At 39.3% G+C, this 24,176-nt stretch overlaps 1 protein-coding gene across 1 annotated transcript; it reads right to left on the bottom strand.

Annotated features, from left to right (window-relative positions):
• Positions 1–2,852: 2,852 nt before the first annotated feature.
• NUP93 (nucleoporin 93) lies at positions 2,853–23,155 on the bottom strand. Its single transcript, XM_072117574.1, has 22 exons — positions 23,045–23,155; positions 20,006–20,192; positions 19,520–19,637; positions 17,521–17,583; positions 15,199–15,327; positions 14,884–14,958; positions 13,247–13,339; positions 13,006–13,145; positions 12,482–12,614; positions 12,247–12,404; positions 11,943–12,108; positions 11,314–11,407; positions 11,041–11,232; positions 10,349–10,475; positions 9,902–9,974; positions 8,799–8,843; positions 8,591–8,707; positions 7,701–7,819; positions 5,716–5,833; positions 3,484–3,567; positions 3,116–3,244; positions 2,853–3,037 (listed from the first exon to the last, which is right to left on the bottom strand). The coding sequence occupies exons 2-22, from the start codon at positions 20,182–20,184 to the stop codon at positions 2,927–2,929; spliced, it is 2,463 nt and encodes an 820-aa protein (XP_071973675.1). The 5' UTR covers positions 20,185–20,192; positions 23,045–23,155; the 3' UTR covers positions 2,853–2,926.
• Between the last annotated feature and the right edge of the window lie 1,021 nt (positions 23,156–24,176).

Below are 24,176 nucleotides of genomic sequence, written 5' to 3'. Positions count from 1 at the left end.
GCCAGAAGATAGCCATCTATATCGACAGCAATTGAGACCGCAGGCAAATTAGTTCCACTGCAGTCACTTTGGCAGTATACTGAGAAGTTAATGGAAAAAGTGTATTGTCTGCCCTCAGGGTGAGGGGAAATTTATGGTTAAGGGAATTAGCTTTCCCTCCGCTCTGAACAGGGAGTAATATAGTGTAAAGCTCACCAGGTAGAAGATGAAGGAACACCAAAATACAACATTAAATAGTGGATTTTGATCAAAGTATTGGAGAGGCGTTTACGCCAGGTTTACTACAGAACCCACTGTTTACATTATTCATGCTTTTGCTAAAAATTAAAAAAACATTTATTAAATTATTTGATACTGTTCCCTTATGAAGAATGACTGGACCATTATACAAGTTATTATACCTCTTGTGCCCACCCGCCTCATCCTATTGTTCCATATGACTGCTTGTAATGTAATATTTGTAAAGCGCTGCAGAATTTGATGTTACTACATAAATAAAGAGCATTATTATTATTATTATGGGCAGCTATGTAATACAAGGTTATATAGAGCCTGCATGTGAGGGAGTACACAATATGCAGATGTATGCGACTGTTGTAATAGACTACACAGGGTGAGTCTGTGAGCAGTGACCTTGGAGACCCTGGCTCTACACATCAGTTGTATACACCGAAAGGTAGCAGATTTTGGTTAAACTTTTGTGAGAGAGGGACTTTGGCATCAATGTCCAGTTCTGTTCTCTTTCGAACATATAACGATTTTTACCTAGTATTTTTCAGGATATGTGAGACTAAACTTGATAAAACTATTATATTAAATTTTGTTTCCCATTAAAGTTTAAAAAAAAAAAAAAAAGTAAATTTGAATACACTTTTACAAAAATATGTACAGCATCCCTCACACTTATCCATGCAAAGGGTGCATGTACTTCCGCAAACAGTCTCCGTTCAGCCTTCAGCTAGTGGCCCGGAAGGGGACACATTTTGTTTCTAGATTCCACATAACCCAATATATCCACTGTATCAGCAGTGGGGGTCTGTGCATAAAAATCACATATCTGACAGCAACTCTTACAGTGGATATATTTAGTTCTGTAGCACCTTGAAAAAAAATCCTAATTCCATATTAAAGGGAAGAGTCACCCTTGAGAATGAATAGTATGTGCTGTTTTTTTTTTTATACACACTGGAGCAATAAAATGCAAATAATAATTGAAAGATTAGGGCAGCCATGTTTTCATTTGCAATGAAAACGTGTAGTCTTCTGTTAATTCTAGTTTGCACTGTTATTTTTTGGCTGTTCAAGGCCACGCCTTTCTAATTGTATAACAATGTACTGTGCGCCTTGTACTTAATCACAAACCTACACGTAGGACACATCAGAGAATCACGCTTGCTGGCCAGGAATGCTTCTCTGCAGCTGCAAAAACTGACATTAAAAGGAATTGTTTACAGAGATCAAGGGTAGATAAGGGGAGAACATTTGCTGACTGAATTGGTCAGCTATTCTTACCTAGGGCAAAGACTAACGAAATACAGTCATTTATTACAATCAGTAATTGGGGGGGGAATGTACTTCAGAGCGTATTGCTCATGTCACTAAAGTCTTTTTTATTCAAAGGGGTTGTTCAGCAGCGGTAAAATAGCAAATAGATAGATAGATCTCTTCGGTGGGCTTGAAAAACAGTAAACTACTTCTTGTTCACTGCCTCTAGTGCTCCCGTTCTCCCACAAGGTGCATTACTGCAATTTCTTTTACAAAGGCTGGCGGTCCCATTGGGATCACTGGCACGTGCCTGCAACAGGAGTTCAAGCTGTAGCACACACCTGATGGTGGTCGAGACAGCACCGCTAGCTTTAGTATGCAGAGGCTGGCAGTGAGGGCAGCACAGAGGCAGAACAACCCCTTTAAGTTCAAAGCCACTTAAAATGTAATATGTAACATTTCTTACTAGCCTGGATAAAATACCATTTTATCAGCGATCGTACAGGACATTACATACTGATCCAGTACACAACAAATCTTCTTACTTTACAAAGATGAAGGCCCTTTCATTTTATTCTTTGCACAATAGTAAGCATGTTTGAGACAAATTGTAGGACTGAACCAATGTACCAAATGCTTTACCTACATCAAGTTTCGGATTAGGCCGCATTCACACGACCATATGGGGAATGTACTTACAATGTACATACATCACTCATAGAAGGCAATGGCTGCATGGAGCGTGCCATGCTGAGGAAAAGATGTCCTATCATTCCCCGTGTTATGGGTTGTACCTAATGCATTGCATAACCCCTCTTCTCCATTGTGGCTGACGTATACCTGCCTGGTGGCCGTCGGGAGAGCAGGAGGGGGTGAGCGCCGAGAAACATGGGGTATGGCACCATATTACGGGAAAAGATAGGACATGTCTTAACTTTCTCCTGGCTACGGAACGGTACGGCAGTGTGACTATAGCCTTATAGAGGTTTCTTTAGCCCTATTTGAAACTATGAGGAAGATACTTCTATAGCTGAATTTAGTGAATTCTGCCATACTCCATGCCGCCTGTGCCTTATATTATTTTACCTACTGGGGACAGATGAATGGCACACGCTATTAAATACATATGGTTTTGTTTTTAGTCTGTGATCACGGAAAAGCCCATATTAATAAAAGAAATTTAGAAACAAAACAATTAAAATATAGTTTCAAACATGATACTTCAATAGAAAAAGAAGACTGCAAAACTGACTTGGTACAGTATATACTAAAGCTAACCAAATTCAGATGAATCAGGCTACTTCTGATTTCCACGGCAGACATGGAACTGGTGGTGAATATTATGATAGTGACAAATCAACAAGGTATTGAAAACAGAATAAGTTGTATTTAAAATATAACAAAACAACATAGTGTGGAAAGGATGAATAGGGGATCTGCATCAGTTCATTAAGACTTCCATCTGTACAAGTCGAGCATTTGTGTCTCCAGACATTCTGAATGGGATCATTCCAGCAAAGGTGATCAGAGCTCTGGCTTGACTTCGTAACACCTATATAAAATAATATAATAATAAGTCACATGCAAATACAAAGGAAGCAAATCATCTAGATAAGATACTGTGACCCACCGAGTCTTTATCCTCCAGAACTCGCTGCGGTCTTCCAAGAGTAGAGGGGCCACTGCTCTTCAACCTCTTGTATTTTGTGTATAATACGTTCATTGTAGCAAGAAGAACTTCTGACAAATTGTGTCTAATCTGGAGAGAAAATTTTCACCCATGTAATACAAAGAAAACGACTCCACTATAGTTTAATAAACACTCTACATTTGGGATAGAAAGAAATGTCACCTTGCATCATATTTCAATATGATGCAAGGAGCCACATTTTACAGCCCAACCTGGCACCATTCCATGCTTCAAAGGACTGAGCATGGTCAGGTGGCACCGGCCTTATGGAAAGCATCCACTATAATCAGTTGTTTTGGATTTCTTACCTCATCACTGAAGTTTCTGAAAGCAGCAACTCTCTCCTCCACTGTGTCCTGGCTCAGTGGCACAATCTTTAATTTGTCAATAATCTATAAATTAGATACATATTTTAAAATATGTCAGATATAGTGATGAAGCCTCTTTAATCTCCAGGTTGCAAAGGTCAATCCATGTTTTTACACATATTTTGATTGTAGGGTCCAATCTGAAGGGGTCAAACACTTAAAGAAAATCTACCATCAAAATCCATCCTGATAAACCAGGGACACTTACTCATAGATCCAGGGACTGTTATAATCTTCAAAGATTTGTTATCCATGGCCTCCTTCCTTCTAAAATCAACTTTTATAATTATACTTATGACCCTGAAGGGCGTATTTTTGGGTGTTTTCTGAGGCCCTAAGTGATGTGTTTTGAGGACTGCTACAATGAGCAAAGCAGGTCTCCCCTCCCACTGCTCTTCCTGCTGCTGCTAGATTACACAGTCAAAGGAGGGGGGAGCAAGGGGAGGGGGAGACATGTTCTGCTCATTGTAAACAACCTGTAAATGTGCAGCACTGAGGGCCTCTGGAAACAACAACCAGAGCCTCTCCGGTTTATTAGAAAAATATTAAACTTTTTTTTTATTTTAGAAGGAAGAAAGCCAAGGATCTATTAGTAAGTGATAAACTGGTTTATCATGATGGATTTTCATGGTAAATTTCATTTAAAGGGGTTTGCCCTTGACAGAAAGTTTTCAAATTCTACACAATAAAGCTCAATTTTAAACTCCTTACTTTGCAATTTTATTGATATTTTAGTTTCAGTGATGGTCAGTGTAAAAGTGTGAGCAGGGACTCTCATAATCCCTCTAGTGCTGTGAGATGTTATGTGCCAACTACGTGCTTACATTATCAGTGTTTCTCAAAACTTATTTAGCTTCTGAACATTCTACTAGTATCTTACACAGAAAAAGAGAGAAGAGAGATAAGAGATCAGAGTCTTGAGATCTCACACTGTCAGCTGTGCTACATCTCAACCTCTGCCCTGTCTGACCATAGTCAGAAAATTTACAGTTGGATCCCATGGCAACCGTAATTGTATATACCAGGATTTATAGAGACAGGTTGGAATTATATGTGTGAAATGCCATATTTTTTTTAATTAACACTGAATTAGAGAATGTGTTATTTTGTTATCTTGAGTATATTTAAGAAACGTGTCTTCATGGGAACCACCCCTTTAACAGCTTTACATCTTCTGGGGCAAAAAAAAAAATAAGCTAAGGGACTGTAGGTTACAGGTACAATCGCTTCCCTGATGCCTACTTTAAAAAAATAAAATAATAATAATAAAAAAAAAATTTTGTGAATATATTTTGTGAAATTTTGAGGAGTGAGCAGGGGTAGGTATGTGATAACGCACAATTATATTGTAATGCAAATCCTCAAAGAAAACAAAGAATTTGCATTACAGCTGTAATGGGCTTTTGCAACCTGTCTTTAGTAAAAATGAGATCCCTGGTGTCTTCAAGGTACTATAAGAAGTTAAAGGGGCACTTTCACAAAGAGCATTTATGAGCTACCCCCAGGATACGTCAAATGCTTGATAAATGCAGGTCCAACCTCTGGGGGTGTCCGCAAGCACACATCTCAGGGCTGAATAGACGCCGGTAATAACCTTTATTATATTTTGATAGATCGGACATTTGGGACACAGCAATTTCTAGCATGTTTAGGACTTTTACTGTTTATTTATAACAGTTCTAGGCAAAAGGGTGAGTGGTGATATGAACTTTATTTTTTTTTACTATTTTTCAGACCCCCTAGGGTACTTTAACCCTAGGTTGTTTGTTTGATCCTACCATATACTGTCATACTATATACTGCCATAGTATATGGACATTTTGCATATCTTGCAAATCGCACATTGTATTAGCTTTGAACAAAACAGTGTTGGTTCTTTGTATGACCCGAGGCTGTCATGGTGACAGATCCGCGCTCCGGGACGAAGTCAAGGGAGTGTCAATCCAAGTGTGCCGGCTTTTTAATGCTAGCATTGATCGCTAGTGTTACCTATGGGTGTTTGCTTCAATATGCAGCAAGCGTCCACCTTGAATTGAGAGGGCTCAGACCGCGAGCCTTGTTGGCAAAATTTATGGCTATCATCTGCACCATTCATTCCATATGGCTTAGTTATGCTTTAAACACAAATCACTCAAGTACAGATGTCTTCACAGGCTACTATCGCAAACTTACATCAAAGGCTAGATCAATGTGGCCACCATGATAGTTATCAAAGAAAGTCATCAGATCCAACAGAAGATAAAATGTGGAATTTATGGATTTTTCTGCACTTACACCTTGGGATCTGTACCTAGAGAGGAAAAAAGGAATTCCCAAGTTAAATTATAATCTAATATGTAATCATATATCTTGATCCAGGTTGAGGTTTTGAAAGACTTCTTCTGAAATGAGACGCTAGAATGCAGGTATCCCAAATTATTTGACAAGGCAAAAATCCAAGACAGTTATACTATACACAAATATAATGGGAAGAAATAAAGGCACAATTAAAGGATATAAACAACATATAAAATTTATTTATCCGCCACGGAGCTATGAAGGGTGTATGAAGAGTGCTCACGGGCTGAGCCCTCTTCATACAGAGATGGGCTTTGGTGCATATCGCGATCGGTGCTTGCATGGTCAGGTGTTAATCTGTTGTCTGCCTGCGGCACTGGAAGCACGGCGGCGCATGGGCGCTGCCATCTTACCTCTGATCGTTGCTCCCCCGAACATCATGGGGGGGGTGGCGATCGGTTGCCATGGTAGCTTCGGGTCTTCATTTGACCCGAGGCTACATGGTTTCTGCCTATTCATCTGACTATCTAGGGTTAATGTACCCTAGATGGTCTAAGAAAGTGAAAAAAAAAAAAAAAAAAGGGAAAAATTAATAAAATATTAAAAGGTCAAATCACCCCCTTTCCCTAGAACTGATATAAAATATAGTAAACAGTAAAAATCCCAAACACAATAGGTATTGCCGCGTCCCAAAACGCCCGATCTATCAAAATATAAAAACAGTTACGGCCGGCGGTGACCACCCGGACGGCAAATGGTGCCCAAATGTCCGAAATGCGACTTTTACACCTTTTTACATGACATAAAAAATGTAAAAAGGTATGAAAAAGTTATTAGCGTCAGAAGATGGCAAAAACATTTTTTTCTACACATTCGTTTAAATTTTGAAAATGTATTAAAACGCCATAAAACCTGTATAAATTTGGCATCACCGCGATCTACCGCACCAAAGAATAAAGTAAAAGGCGAAAGATTTTTGCGTTCTGAAGAGAAAGCAGAGTATGTACCAAAGAACATAGTAGAAGTGTTATTTGGAGCGAAGAGTGAAAGTTGTAAAAACTGAGCCCACAAGAACGTGACACACACGCGTTTTTTTTTTCTATTTTTCCAAATTTGGAATTTTTTTTTCCGGCTTCCCAGTACACGGCATGGAATAATGAATAACATCACGGGAAAGTAAAATTTGTTACACACAAAATAAGTCCTCACACAGCTCTGTACACGGAAAAATTAAGAAGTTATGGATTTTTGAAGATGGAGAGCGAGAAATGAGCGAAAATACCCTGAGTCCTTAAAGGAAACCTACCACTTAGAATGGCAGGTGTAAGCTGTAAGTACCGAGCACCAGCTCAGGGTGAGCTGGTGCCGGTACTTACTTTCGTTAGTGTTATAAACCGCGGTATCGCGGTTTTAACACTTTTTAAACTTTAGAGCAGCAGAGGCTTCGGCGCTGCGTGCGCACGATCGTGCGCGCGCCTACATAGGAAATAGCGGAGATGTTGCGCGCGCAAGGTCGCGCACAGCGCCGAAGCCTCTGCTGCTCTAAAGTTTAAACAGTGTTAAAACCGCGATACCGCGGTTTATAACACTAACGAAAGTAAGTACCGGCATCAGCTCACCCTGAGCTGGTGCTCGGTACTTACAGCTTACACCGACCATTCTAAATGGTAGGTTTCCTTTAAGGGGTTAGGAAAGGGCGATATTAAGTAAATACTGGCATGTGTACTAGTTTTACAACAAGATTCATATTGAGCAAATAAACACCTGCAATAGAATATAGGGGTGCACTGAAGTTTTCCTAATACATCCAGCTGATGACTTTCATACCTCTAAACTGCTGATCACAATCTTTTGCAAAGGTATAAAGAGAATCTTCTCACCTTTCAGCAATAGACAGTGCCATATTTTTCAGGCGCTCCTTATTGGACTGTGGAGAGCTGATTTGAGAAATAACTGGGCTCAACAACTTATTTGTCAACTCCAAAACCTTATCTGGGTTCTGTGAAGAGAGATTGACATATATTAACTTGTGCATTTAAAACTTTGCTTTAAAAAGGGATGGCATCACCTTAAAACTAAAAGCAATTAGGATTTTGACATTTACATCTATTAGGTAAATTCTACCATCTGTTAATTCTTCCCACTTACATTTTCACTTCGATTTTACACTAAATGCATGGTCAAAGGGGTAGGCCTCTTTAGCCTGGTTTTTGTAATTTAGTGTAAGAGTAGGTGGGATGAATATTAGGTAATTTACCAATATACACCTACTAAAAGTTCAGCACCAAAAGTTTTATTTTGTACAGTGAATCCTCATGTAATTTACCAGACATTCCTGTCCATGAAATGGCTGCAGGGTTGTGTGTTCTCTATCTGTTCAAGAAAAACCGCCCTGACAGGACCATTATCTTATATTCATTAATGTTATCATAAGGTCCTGGCAGGGTGAATGTATATGGACAGTCATCTGTAGCCATTTCATGGACAGGAATGTCTGGTTGAGGAGGTAAAAGACAGGAAACTTCATTTTACATATCAAGAAAGCAGTGCAGAACTATTTAATAGATGTATGTTGCACCCACCACAGGTACAAAAAGACATGATGTACAGTGGCCAACCACTTTAAACAAAATAATTATCGTAATGATGTAACTACATTTCCTGCACTGATGAAAAAAACAAAACAAAAAAAACACACAACATTCTCCAAAACCTTCGGATCAATGTAAGGTGCAGGTTATCATGAGATGCTACAATGTAGGATATTTACCTTTGCCAGATCATACAGCTTTGCAGCTTCCTCAAAGAGCCCCTTTTGTTCTGCTACAGACGCCACTTCGCTTATGATAGGATTTGTGTCCCTCGTAAACTTGTCAATTGCTCCTGGCTGTCAATAAAGTAAAAATTTTGAATAAGGCCAACACTTTACACTAATAAAGGAAGCGGTTTCTAATTTGCTAAATGCTAAATTCCATTACCTTTCTTGTACCATCTTTCTCCAGTTTCCCTAGAAGCATATCAAACTATAAAAAAAAGAATCACGAGAGTCAGAAATCACCTTGAAAAAAAGGAATTTGAAGTTTTAAAGGGAACCTGTCTCAAGGGACCTCATTTTCACTAAAGACAAGTTGCAGAAGCCCATTACAGCTGGATCGCAGAGATGCCTTTCAGCCTTTTCTAGGCATTTGCATAAAAATATAATTGTGTGTTTTAACTTACCTGACAAAATCATTTGGTCCCAAGGTAGGTTTGGATGCATTTGGAAACAAAAAAACATGTGACTTGCCTGTGCTGCTCAATCACTCCTCAACTCTCAGCCCCCACCTTTCTGCTCCTGTACAACTCATCCCGGGGGAATTTATTTTTAATGCATCCAAATCAAAACATACCCTGGGACTCACTTAAAGGGGTATTCTCGTCTCGGCATTCACATTCAGTATCATTAATCTGCCATATATAAAGATTTCTTCAATTGGATGTTATTAAAAAAAATGTTCCTGTGTGAAGATAATTTCTCATAAATGTAGTCATGTTGTTCCTTAGAAACCAGATAGCTTCCTCGGATACGACCACGTCACACTCTCGCAGGGGTGTCCAGACTTGTGCTATAGAGTCCTGCCGGACCACCAGGATTCAGCAATCATTACCACAGGACGACTGTGGGACATGTAGTAACTCCAGGACATTTTATATACAATAACCTTTTGTTTATTTGTGCAATCACTCCAGCAGAGGTGGCCGTATCCGAGGAAACTATCTCATTTCTAAGGGACCACATGACTACATTTATGGAAAATTATCTTCACACAGGAACATTTTTTTTAATAACATCTAATTGAAGAAATGTTTATTAATGGCAGATTAATCAAACTGAATGTTAATGCCCAGACGAGACTACCCCTTTAAGGATTTTGTCAGGAAGCCAGGTAGGTTAAAACACACAATTATATTGTAATGCAAATACTCAGGACGGGTAGAAAGGCATCTTTGAAATGCAGGTGTCATGAGCTTCTGTAAATTGTCTTTAAGGAAAATTAGGGCCCTGGTGACAGGTTCCCTTTAAGAATAAAAATATCTGTACCTCTCGACTTTCAATCACTAGTTCGCTGACACACCGCAGAAACATGTTCTTGTCCTGAGTGTCTTTCTCATTTCTACAAGTTAAAAAGTGACCTGGTATTAGAATCCAATTAGAGAATAAGAGAATGCAGTCAATACTTACGATTTAATTTACTAAACTGATCAGAAAGCACAGAAAAATGAAAGAACGGGCTCAACAAGGACAAAGCTTGCGGAAGCAAAAAGCTCCCCCATGAACTTTGTTCATGTTTTACATCGTCTCCTGACACACCGGGATGCAAAGAGACCTGGTTTATAATTATGGATTATATGGACAGTTCATTTCACATGTGGGGAACAGTGAAATAATATATATTATGAGCATGAAAGGTCCACTCACGCATTGATGACAGTATAACAATAATCCTCCTAAACATGAAATCTTTCTTTAAGTTTATAGGATACATACCTGAGGAAATAAAAATACTGCAAAGCTTCTCGAGGATCTGTTGGTTCAAACTTCCGGGTGTAAAGCATGAGAAGTCGAACAAAGTTGAGACGTCGAACACCAACAGGGTCCCCTCCTTCTTGGCTCACTGCAATGATTTATTACATTACGCAGTTTGTATGTAATAAATATAAAATAGATGCAAACAGAAAGAAGTGATTGTGCCACTAGAGAATGATTGCCTATCCTAATATTTATTATTAATGCTTAAAAAGGTTTTATGCTTTTCCAAAAAAAAAAAAAAAAAAAAAAAGCCTGAAGCCGGCTGTGCGTGGCCAGCTGGAAGCTCCCCGAGCGTAGCTTTTGTGCCCCTGTAAACAAACAGGGGTACAGATCAGACGGTCCACGCCACAGAAAATTGGGAGAGACGGAGGAGGGGAGTACACTTTTATTATTATTTTTTTTTAAAAGTCAGTCAGACCCAGTCTGGTATCTAATAATTTAGTAACTTTGAGACAAAACCCTTTAAAAACATAATATTGGTCACTACCAGGCTCCATTGCTTCCATTCCTGGCAGGCAGGAAGTGCTAACCTCACATTTATTATGGCCTGTGGTCTCATGCAGAGCTCAGGGGATTTCAACATTTCTGGTCCAAGGAAAGGGATAAAAAAAAAAAAAAAGTGACAAAATTGTAAAGTGCTTTATACTTACACAGTTGTGCACTCTGTGAAGAAGACTTCAATAACAATTTTAATTCAAAAAGAGCAAGTGCCACATGTACAGCATGACAACGTGTACGTTCTGTACGGAACAAGTGGGCAATAGCGGCTTCGAACTGAGCAGTAAGGAATAGGACTTGAAAATACAGGAAGGGATGTTGGTTTGCAGCAAAGTGTGATTCCCCTGCAACACAAAACAATCGTATAAAAAAACTTTTGTTAAATTTTCATGTATTTATCATATACATGAATGCATTGCTATTACCATAATCTTCAAGAAGCTGCTTCTGGAACTGTGGAAGAGTAAGCCTGTCCTGAGGAGAGCTGCTGCTGTCGTCATCAAAGCAAATCTGATTCAGCTGTACAGAAAAGACAATAGTAAAAGGTAGAAGAATTTATCTATGCTTCTGGATGTCATGTTTTGATTATTTGTACCAAGCAAAAATAAAAATGGAAGGAAGGCGACATTGTACATTATACCTACAGATAGTCCTCAGATTCATCCATTCAAGGCACTTGATTCAAGGCTCAAGTGAGAAAAGGAAGACCTTTCATGCAATGATGAGTTTTGGGTACCCCCCTCTTATACATGTTATTTATATTTATTGTTAGTTAGGTGGAGGGCACTGTCAATAGGTGGTTGTGTGGGTGTATCCCAGTTTTTAGTAACCAATCGGTAGAAGGCAAGTAAAGGTATATATAACTATTTGAATTGGAAAAGTTAAGTTGTGAGGTTTTTTTTGTTCAATTATGGAGATAACCTGTTTATGAGTAAAACGAGAGATCCGCTGATAAGTTCAATGGAGAGCATTTTTATGACCACCAGTTCACACTGTTAGCCTATTTAATAATTTAATAAGGTGTGCAAGACAATGTTAGTGTAATAACCCTTACCTTCAACCACAGATAGTCCTCTGTTTTATCGGCAACCTCAATATGATTATCTGCAACATCACAGCGGCCAATAATACAGTAAACTGCTCTCTTGTAGGGATCAGTGCTTGACCTTACAGCTCTTCTGTAATGTAGGCGAAGTTTGTTTTCTGTTGATGGACATAACCTGTAGCGAAAAGGTAAGAAACTAAAACACTACAGAAAAGAGCTATGAAATTCAAAACTACAAATGAATTCTAAATTGAGTATTTAAATTGTAATGGTAATTTAAGCAAGGGAAGTCTCATTTACTTGGTGCAGTTACCTGCGATCATCGCTGTGAACATATTCCTGGAACCAGTTCTTAAACTCCCCCAACTGATGCTGTACTCTATTCACAACCTGCTGTGCTGCCAAGATATCACCACAACGCAAGCAATAGTATATCAGTGCCCAAACTGGGTACCCTTCCAGTTCACCGTCCTGCAAATTCACAATTATTAAAGCATTGTTCTTCAAGAACATCATCAAATATACGCATTCATTTGCCAAACAATAACCTGTAGTCCAGGTAGGGGTGCAGGAAGTCTGATATTAAGGAAGCTTCGCACTATATGGTAAGTCCCAGGAACACCTCCCAGCTGAGCTTGTTGCAGGTTAGCATATACACTTGTCATAGTGTAGTTTTTATAACTGTAAATAAATCAAAATGTACACAGTAAGAATACAAAAAATAGATTCACTATGAGCAAAACACACACACACATATATATATTTAATTCATTTTCATAACATCATCCGAGAAAAGGTAAAAGTTTGATAAAAGCCAATGTTCAATGGGCCATAGAAAAAATAAATCCTGACAACTATGCCAGCCATAATAAATACTTAGAAGAACATCCCATCATAAAAAGAAACAATTTCACTTCCAAGAAAGGCATTAAGACCCCTTGTATCAACTCCTGATTATGTCCGATATTACCACCGTGTGATAAGTCTGGTGATATCGTAACTGTTACAGTAAAGAATATTTCCTGTATTAAAGCCAATGTGATACCATCTAAACATCTGTTCCTAAACTTACCTTTCTTCCAGGAACCTTAATGCTTGCCTAACAAAAGCCATATGCATCTGAACTGAACAGCGACTTTTCAACGTATCAGAAGCTGGAACTAGTAGAACATCAGTCATCTGTTTCACCATCGCCCAAACATCAGATACATTCTGCAGAAAAGAAACAACATGACATATAACAATCATAATTAAATATCAAAAATATAGATTTTCTGTAAAACTCTTGGATACAACCGTTACCAGTTTCCTACCTTATCATCCAATCTCTCCGCAACAGCAGTGCACAGGTCAACCAAGTTTGGCTTCAAGTTTCCACTCACAACCTTCTCATTGTATAGATAAATCTACAGTGAACAACAGCTTTATTTGCAATACTGTATAACAAAATATTGTTTTCCTTTGTTTGCAATTTTGTTTACTATGAAATAGATATTCTTGCATCCCAAAATGCCAGATCTAACACATATACAAATAAATAAAATCTCAAAGATCAAGAGAAAATGAGCAGAGAAGAGTCGCATTTGAAAGTCAAGTTTAAAGGATGCAGGGGGAGTGTCATGATCCTTTTATCTTTGAAATGTACCCAGAAAAATGGTATCTTTCAGATAGCATCATACTTTTGTTTCGGTGAGCTACAGAATTGTAAACGGAGGGCTGTACACAAGAATAGACTGTCCGACCCAGTATCCGTTTGAGTGGAGCTCTGCTATGATCATTGCTAGTGATGTGTAGAGTCCTAGCTCCTGCTCACTGTCTCCTCTCATTGACGCCACTGTCTGTTGTAGGTCACGCCTGATGTCAAGGGAGCTGCCTTACAAGGTAGCTAAAAGAGGTGTGGTTTTCATTATCCCATCCTGGAAAACTTTGCATATTTTCCCAGAATCCCCCTAGCGGCGCAGCCATGGCTATAAGACTCCACACGCCTACATGGTGGCCTTAATTGGCATTCTCCTTAAGGAGAACTCTTTCTTCCCGGGGAAGGATGCACAGAGATGGGTCTGGCAATCACGGCAATCTGCCAGCTGGCTCTATATAATGAAAGACATGGCTGCATGGGGAGGAGATTCGACTCCCCATCAGGTTAGAGGCTGTCACTGAGGACCATAAATTATAACACACAGGGGGGGGATTTATCTATGTAGTTTCTTGGCGTATAATTGTTGCAAATACTTGCACAAACATCATTTATGCAGGGTTTTTTAGCGAGAAAAAAATGCAGCTCTACAGTCACACAAACGCGGAAAAAATACACAACCAATTTTCAGAACAGCGCACATTTAATCGCAAAACTACACCACATAGGAGATGGTGTATGTGGGTCCATTGCTACTACACAAGGAAGTTTTTGCTGAATTTTAGGTTTGAGGTATCTGAGAATTTCCTGTGCAAAAAGGCAGAAATTGGGCAGATGTTAAACATACGTGCGACTGGTACAGTCTATTCGCACAGAGCACAAACAGCTGATACTCCCATCAGAAGGCATTTAACACTGCACAGACACCGGACTATAAATCTAACTGGTGGAAACCTGCCAGTCTAACATATAGACAACTACTCAAAATCCTGCCTAATGATAAATCTCCCCCACAGAGCCCAGCTTCAGACTCTGCTGTGGCTGTATGGCTCATTGCTCTTGGATGGGTGTAATTAATCTGAAATCAGTCCCTACATTTTTGTTTACATTTGAAGATTTACATTGTTTATAACAAGGCGATTAATAAAACGTAAAGGGATACCCCATGGTTATGTGGCTGAAGTGAGTATGTATTATGAGGCCAGATGCTGCATCAGGGTGCAAAGTAGATTCAGTTCCTGACGCTGATTCATTAAGAATGAATCAGACTGTAGAAGTATGATAAAATCTTACCAATAGTTTTCATTTGCTCACCTGTCGTGCATATGCCATTTCTACATTATCAAGAGAACTGCGACCTGGAGCTCCATGATCACTGATGTAACTTGTCTGAAAAGTAAATAAACATATTTGTTACAAACATTTGTTATAAACATATGCGTGTATTAATAACAAGATATATATTAGCACCATTGAGCAGGGGTGGCCAAAAAGGGTTCAGGTCTACAAGAAAGTGAAAGTCTTTTGATGCGAACAATTTGTTATAAACATATGCATGTATTAATAACAAAAATATACATTATATCAATACAGAAAACATGATTTGAAGACAAGCAATTTATCTCATACTTCAGTCTCCTGTGAGAATCCCAAATCATCTTCACCGGATGCGAGGAGTGTGTGGAGGATTCGCTGTTTCACTTGTTCCCACTCAACTAGCATTGACTCCCTGTGATACTCTTCTGCCATAGCAAATGTCTGGAGAACATATACATTAATTTAAATGTGATTCTGAAAATGTTTTGAAAATGAAAAGTTAACATATAAAACTTGCCAGAGCAAAAGGCCTCTATATTCTGTCCTCTCCTACCTCCTCTTAATCACAAGTAACATCTGTCACTGTGACTGTATTCTGTTACTTTAAACGGAAAACGTCAGCAGCTCTTCACCATTCTAGGTGGCAATTAAGTCAGCAGCAAATTACAAAGTATAATCCATTTGCGATTATTCCAGATACACGCTACAGAAAAAGCACAGCAACAAAACTCTTCTTGAAGAGTTGTATCTTTTCTATGGGTGAATAAAGAGTTTTGTGGGGGTGCTACTTATGTGGAGTGTGTATGGTTTTAGGGGATTTTTAGCAGGGCTCACCACAGATGAAAATTAACTCTCGACACCATTTGATATTGGAGGAGATTTTTATTTCATTATTTTTTTTAAATGGTGAAAAGGCAGGTTTTAAGACAAAAAGGGTGAGGAAGACCACTGAATAGGGAGTGTGTGGGTTAAGTAGGTATTAATAATTTCCTTTATTGGGCACTACTCCTTTCGGCTGGGGTCCCTAGACTTCATCAGGTGCAAATACATACAAGTTAAAAACTCCATATTTATAGTAACAAATTTCATCATAACAGATAGGGATGTCATATGTAAGAAAATAGTGATTCAGAAAAGTGAAAAAAAAACAACAACATTAAATATCAGTCATTTAAAATCTTAAAATTCAACATCACAGAATGAACATATTAAAGAAAAAAAAAAATAGAAGTACATTGTGTCCTTATTGGTTTGCTCATACATATTAGTGGGATTTCCAACTGATATGGAGCTGGTATGCTTATGCAGGCCTTTAAAAGTCTAACTACAGAGAGCCAGTCTGCATACCAGTCCATCTAAGATCCTATTTATCATATACCATAATAAAAAAACAAATGATCAATAGAAATCTATTGGTTCCATTTGAAAATGTATAAAGATATATAAGGCTACATAACAAATCCATTTGTTTGAACATTACCAGATTACCGTATATACTCGAGTATAAGCTGAGGCCCCTAATTTTGCCACTAAAAACTGGGAAAACCTATTGACTTGAGTATAAGCCAAACCCCCAAATTTTACCACAAAAAAAAAAATGGGAAAACCTATTGACTCAAATACAGGGAGAGGGTGGGTAATGCATTGGTCACATCCTCGCCCCGGTACACAGCCAGCCAGTGCCCCGCTACACAGCCAGCCAGCCATCCGCACCCCCCCCCTCCCCTTGTGCAGACATTTGATTTAAAAAAAAAAAAAAAAAAAAATCTAAACTCACCTTTCTGGCACCCCTGCACGTCTTCTGTGCAATTTGTCGGCGCACAGAACTGACGTCAGCCACCTGGTGCTGACCGACAGATCGCACAAAAGACCTGCGGAGGCGCCGGGAAGGTGAGTTTTGATATTTTTTTATTTTTAAACTAGAGTATAAGCTGAGTTTGTGTTTTTCAGCACATTTTTTGTGCTGAACTCAGCTTATACTCAAGTATATACGGTACATGGTAACTAAAGAGAAGTGAATTATATTAGTTTCCTTTCTTTCTTAGGTCTACAAGAACACAGGGCAACATCAAAAAAGGCTTTCTTTTACATGATCTATCAAAGCATTAAACATCAAAAAATTAGAAGGTTTTAAAGATGCCTAAAGACCATGCCCAGAAAGTGTTCATAACATCTATGAAAGTGCCTGTTACCAAGCACAACTCGAGAAGGTTAGTATACCTTTATTCCTAACTCCTTCAATTTACAAAAGGTAATTGTGCACTAGGTAGCGCTATTTTCTCTGTCTCTATATTTTTGAGCATACTCCTGATGCAAGGAAGAATGGCAGAGAATCCCCAAATCAAGGTGTGAAAAACTTGTTGCATCATTTCCAAGAAGACTCATGGCTGTACTAGTTTGAAAGGTGCTGCTTCTCAATACTGAGCAAAGGGGCTGAATACTTATGACCACAAGATATTTCAGGTTTTTTTGTTCAAAAAAATTAGAAAAATATCTTAATGTCTGTGTTTTTCTGTCAAGAATGGGCAATTTGATCTTACCAATTGGCTGTAATGAAACAGAGTGAAAACATTAAATGGGTCTGAATACTTTTCCTCCCCACTGTATATGGCTTGTGTAACTGTAGCAACTCACCCTCCTCCTTGATTCATCAATGGCAGACAACAGAGCATTATCCTTCTCATTCTTCAAAAAACCCTACAAATAAAATAAACAGCAAGTCAGATTTAATTCCCTAAATTTTCCCTTTCTTAATTTAACATTTGGTAAAACAGTTCAGAAAGTGTATTTTTATATCAGACCGTCCTCCCAGAGTTAACTTTTTAAAGAGACTTCAGTATTGTCAGTCCCTGGGGGTTACGTATAGGATAGGTTTTACAGTTTTTTCTTAAGTTGAATGTGTATGCAAGTTTGAACTGACGTTTTATCACTTTAACTTCAGACAAAATTTATTTTTTCCCTGTGACAGGATTATGAATAAAAAACTTTGTTATAAGCACTTTACAACTGTTCATTGCAGCCAAAGAGCTTCACCAGAGGTCACAATGGGCAGAGAGGTCCATCTGTTAGTAGGGTGTCCGTAAGTCAGTGATCGCTGGTATTTACATATTTTAATTGAATTAAAGAATAACTGTAAAGGATTTTTTCACAAATCAATAGCTCTTGGGATGTAAAACTGCTTGATCTTTATTATCTATATTACATAGTTTCCTTGCTATCCCCCTCAGATAACCTCAGAGCTGCAATAGTTACTTCCACTCCAGGTGCTGATAAGCCCTGTGAACCCATACTTTGTTTCGGGAGGAGCTGCTACTCCCTCCTCACAGGGGAGGAGGTCATGTGACAGTGAATGTAGCAGAGCTAGAAGTGTCCAGGACAGTGAATGCAGATGTCTCCTGCACAGAATAGTAAGGTACAAGATCTCCCTGTTCCCCATCAGTCCCTCCACCCCAGTTTGTGATTCTACGGAACTTTCTCTGTTTGTCTCCTGTCCTTATGCTGCTCCCCTCCTCCCCCTTGTCATGGGCAGCATCAGCTCTGTCAACATAAGCTATAAGCAAAAGACTTCCTGTAACTAGTTTAATAGGATTTCTTCCACTTATTACATGTTCCCTGCTCGTCCATGTGATGGAAGCTGCCAGGCTGTCACCATATACATCCTGTATGTGGAGTGTGCAGTGGATTTACTTATGGGAAACTTTTTGGATTTAAAGCTAAATTACTTTGCTAGATAACACAAGGCATCATGGGATCTGTGGGCAAGTTAACAGGCCTCAGGCTGAGGACATAGACTGACAGACATTAGTCTCCACCCACTTCACCTCTGGAGAGATATTTTTGTCAAACACATTAAAAACAGAAAATGCCAGAACGTTGGAACGAAAAGGATGAGCAGCACAAAGTAGGCATTGTTCTGTTTAATTTCATAGGGGAATCACATATAATAATTTGGTAAAATCACTATAGCTTTACAGTTACACTTTAAAGATTTAATTCTTTCTGACCAAATTAAAAGCAGCCCCAACTAATACACGGATTGCTTTTGGTTTACTATCTTAGTCCTTGTAACATCAATAAAAATTTAGCTTCCAAAGCCACGGCCTGCTGAGCTACAGTGCGGGAAGGTATCCAAAACCTTTATTGAGATCATGAAAGATAGCAACTACATGCCTCTATAATGGAAGTTAAATACAATGAGGGGAATCCCCATCAACAGGTGGCCATTTAAAGCATATTCGAAACCTTGGGCCTGAGCAGACAATAATTTGTATTACTATTGGACTTGAATACGAAGAACTATGCACTCTGATCATCCACTGGCAAATCCAGTGCTTACCTATACCTCCAAATCAGAGACTACATTACTTAGATGGCTTTGCCCACTATTTTGGATGAAGAGTGGAGAAGAAAATTCAAAAGAAGCGTACTCAGGAAAATAAAAAATTCTAATTACAGGTACATAAATGAGGATGTAAAGTTTCAGTAATTCCGACTTGCAAGTCAGCAAAAATGAAAATCTAATGCACTAAAACTCCAGATTTTACATTTTCTGCTTTGCAGAGATGTATTAAGAGAGAATTATGGTTCTACTAGTGTCATACACACTCACAGTATTAGCTTTTTACGCACTCACCTGAATATCTGTGTCCTTTACTGGCTCAAGAGGTTCAAATGTTGTGGCAGCACTCAGACTCTCAAGTCTTTGTGAGATATGAGATATGTCCAATCCTTTGGAGCCCAACAAAACAGAGCTATGTTGGGGACAACAAGAATGTGTTATTTATAACACTAACATATACCATAGCACTGCAGATGCATTGTAATCTTTCACACACCAGATCTTGCACTAAGAACACTTCAGCAATTTTCTTAAATAACAGAAAAATACCTCATCTAAAACATCTACAGGCCTTTGTATCAACTCATGGGTCATTGGAGTACATTAGGGCCCATAGAAGTCTACATCTATCAAAAATAAGCAACTTGGAAATTGAATAGAGGCTGATAAAATGTATCTAAAGCACTGGGTGGCAGACATCATGCTTGTATCAGAAAATAAGGCACATTTTAAACAATACATAACCATGCTACTTTTTTTCCAATTAAAATCAGTCCTTACGCTTTAACATTGGCTGACTCCTGAGAGGTACGGGTCATGGTCCTGGAGCGGAGCCTCTCTCCAGCCTGCTGGATCTCCTGAAGATTTCTTTCCACATGAGGCAACTCTGTTACTCCCTCAGTCTCCGCAGCCAACTGTTCCGCTTGCTGCAGCAGCTCTCCAAATCCCTCAATGTCCATCTTGAGGGCTGAATTGTCAGAAGACACCGTATAAAACACAAAAAAAGATTAATAAAATGCATCACAGGAAGAGCACAAAGATTTATAGGGGTTGTCCTGTACAAAAAAAAAAATATTTAAGGCTTTGCAGTTCGGTCAAATAATAAAACAGAACTTGGATCATGGCTTTCTGGGTCATAAACAACAAATATGGGAGGCAGCATACTTACATCCACTATGGTAGTTACTAGATGCATGTGGAGGAGCTTTAAAGAGAACCTGTCAGGCAAATTAACCCCTGAAACTAAATATAGTTTCATAAACTGCCATTAGAAAGCATTGTCCCTATCCCTAGATTGTCCCTCTACATGACTGTAAACTTAAAGGGGTATTCTCATCTGGGCATTCACATTCAGTTTCATTAATCTTCCATATATAAACATTTCTTCAATTGGATGTTATTAAAAAAAGTGTTCCTGTGTGAAGATAATTTCCCATAAACATAGCCATGTTGTCCCTTAGAAACGAGATAGCATCCTCGGATACGACCACCTCACACTCTGGCAGCAGTGGCCAGACATGCGCTATAGAGTCCTGCCTGACTACAAGGATTCAGCGATCATTGCAACAGGACGGCTGTAAGTCATGTAGTAATTCCCGGATATTTCATATACAAAAACTTTTTGTTTATTTGTGAAATCCATCCAGCAGAGGTGGCCGTATACGAGGAAGCCATCTCGTTTCTAAGGGACAACATGGCAACATTTATGGAAAATTATCTTCACACAAGAACATTTTTTTTTAATAACATCTAAGTGAAGAAATGTTTATATATGGCAGATTAATCAAACTGAAGGTGAATGCCCAGACGAGAATACCCCTTTAAGCAATCAGGTTCTAAAGCTGTACGCAAATGACCTGAGAGATGTCCAAAATGCTTGACTGACAGCCTGTATAAAGATGTGACAATCCTGTGCTGGCTGCCTCTCTAGACTTCCTGGTGCTGGAGCCCCCTGCAGCCTGTGTGTGTGTTTACCTGCTCTAGGATGCAGCCATATGTATAGCAGACCATGTCAGATACATGTGTAGCTGATGTCTGGGTCTCACATGTGTATAGCAGAACAGGTCAGATTCATGTGTAGCTGTTGTCTGTCTCACACACTTGTATGGAGGGACAGAGCATGTCAGCAGATAAAGTACAAGCACTGGCAATGCTTTACTATACATTACACACAGACATGAGGAGGGGGAGTGGAACAAGGGCGTCATCACTGTCTCTCTCCATGTCCCTAGCCTCATTCACATAATAAATAAAATATGATTTTACAATGATTAATGTATGAATTGACTAGATAAAAGTCTGGGATGTAATTCTTGTGAGCTGCATCAACAGGTAGTGGTGACAGAACTAGTGACAAAGACCTGATGTCCGTTAAAGAAAATCTACCATTGAAATCCAGCATGGTAAACCAGGGACTCTTAGTCATAGATCCAGGTACTGTGACTGTGGTAATCTTATATTTGTTGTCCATGGCCTCCTTCCTTCTAATATCAACCACTGTGTGCTGAAACGTCCTCTGATGCTGTGATATTACATCAGACAGAGGTAGGAGGTGAAACAGTGTAACATCCTGTGAAGCTGCAGCAGGGAGGAGCTTGGTTACATACCCACGGACCTTTCGGGCTAATTAGAATAATTATAATTGTTCACTTTAGAAGGAAGGAGGCTGGAAAGCAAATAAAAGATTACGGGAGTCACTGTGCCTGGAGTAAGCAATTTTGATGGTAGATTTTCTTTAGGCCTTTTTAATGGCATATCATGGCTCCCATAGAGTTCTATGGCACCTGGTTACGGTGCACACGGTGTTGCTGGCTTTCCATGGAGAGGTAAGGAGCGAGGACCGCTCACCACGGTTATGGCCCCGCCAAGCACACGGGCCCTCAGCATTATTTCTGGCCCCCTTCAGAGCTCTTTCAATATCTAGATATTTTCTACTACAAAAAGTAAGGAAATGAACTTGCGCAAACGGCTGTATCAAAGAGCCTGTCTCCCACAGCAACTCCCCGAACTGAGGAACTTGAAGAGGCCACTTCACATCTCTATTAGGTCTTTTGTTATTTTGATGCGGTCACATATGGCGCTAGCATTGCATTGCTTTAATACAAGACACCAGGTTCTGGTAGCTGACCATGTGCGTTTCCATGGAAATGTATGTGATCAGGCCAAGTCACACTCCCGCAAAACACTAGCACGTGTAACAGAGATATGACCTAGCCATAAGGCAAGTTGTCCATTTCATACCATTTTGTGACATTTATTATGGGTCGCAAAACAGCAGCAATTATATGTTTTTCTGCCATTTAACGTAAAGGATTATTATTCTTATAGCTCCATGTTTATTTTTATATGCATTCTTAGAAAATAAGAGTGATCTTTAAATTTAACATCCAATTTGCATATGACATTTAAGGTGATGCTTATAGTAAACTTGCAATATTTAACATAAAGGTTATATCATTCCCGGCCTGTGGGGGCTGCTAGTTTAATGGGGTAACATCTGATGACAGGTTGCCTTGAAGAGAAGGGGCACATAAACCAATCAGGTTGCCACTTGCATCAGATCAGCCAGGACTTCCCCAGCCCCTCCAGAATTAATAATATACTATATAGACGAGAATTCAGCCTCTCATCACATGGGTCTATACTTCCTATCCCTGTCACTATGGCGGTGCCGCCTCCCACACAATCACTGCCGCATGGTTTATCATTTCCATGGACATCTCTCTCTATATGAACTCCTGGTACTTATAGTTCTCCAGCCCCCTGAGCGATACCATGCGTGGCCTACAGCGGCTCCGCAGCTCGCACAGTGTGCCATACCTCTCCTCCAGTGCTCTCCTCCCGCTCTCCAGCCGCTACTCTCTGATTGGTCTGCGAGTCATTCCCAGAACGCATTGCGATTCAAAAACTTTATCGATAATAAGAATACTTAACAGAGAGGGGCTCATTATTGAAGGACAATCTTTACCTTTAGTATGGAGAAGCGTGTTACATTTTGTAGCCCGCAGCACAATTGTCTCACAATATGAATGAAATACAAATTCCTGTGTGAGGGGCCGGCGTGTATGTAGTGTGGATATATTAGCATAATCCATTCCGCTTCAGTTTGACCATTTCTTAAAGCCGCTACCTAGGTGCATTCAGTGCCAGGAGTCTAAAACCTCCATTGTATAGAACTAGTATCCTATAATATGGATATCCCCCAGCACATTACTTGTGATAAACTGGATACTTATAAATCGCCCACATTAAGTGAGCATATTCAGTTACTATCTAATGTATATTCCTGGTGTGACAGTATTATACAGTCACTATCTGGTGTATATGTATAGTCCTGGTGTGACAGTATTATACAGTCACTATCTGCTGTATATGTATAGTCCTGGTGTGACAGTATTATACAGTCACTATCTGGTGTATATGTATAGTCCTGGTGTGGCAGTATTATACCATAGTGTATAAAAAGAGAAAAAACAGGTTCAGCTCACCTCCCTTAAAGCCAATGTACATAGATAACGGCGTAGATGCACAGACGGCTGCGTGGGCAGCAGTCTTGATGTGTAATCTGTACAATTCCAGGGAAAACTCCAGCATTCCAGACAAAAATAGGTTAAAAATCCATTCCTTTATTTAACAAAATAAATTAAAACATGCACATGTAGTCAAAAACTGACGCGTTTCGGACTATTACAGTCCTTAGTCGTAGCGTAAAACAGAATGACACATGCAAGAATTATATAGGGAAAAGGAACTCCTAGACACCCCTTCTGGTTTGCAAACTGATGTCACATCAGGGCAAAGTGGATCAACGTAAAACAAAAATATGGAAATATGTAAATATTACAAACATTAGGAGGGAGAGCATGTCAGCAGATAAAGCACAGACACTAGCAATGCTTTACTACACATTACACACAGACATGAGCAGGGGGAGGAGAGGGGAGGGGGAACA

Source organism: Engystomops pustulosus, chromosome 7 (assembly GCF_040894005.1).
Source record: "Engystomops pustulosus chromosome 7, aEngPut4.maternal, whole genome shotgun sequence".
NCBI classification, from domain to species: domain Eukaryota; kingdom Metazoa; phylum Chordata; class Amphibia; order Anura; family Leptodactylidae; genus Engystomops; species Engystomops pustulosus.
The sequence above is the reverse complement of the archived record's forward strand: the minus strand, read 5'-3'. Positions and strand labels throughout refer to the sequence as shown.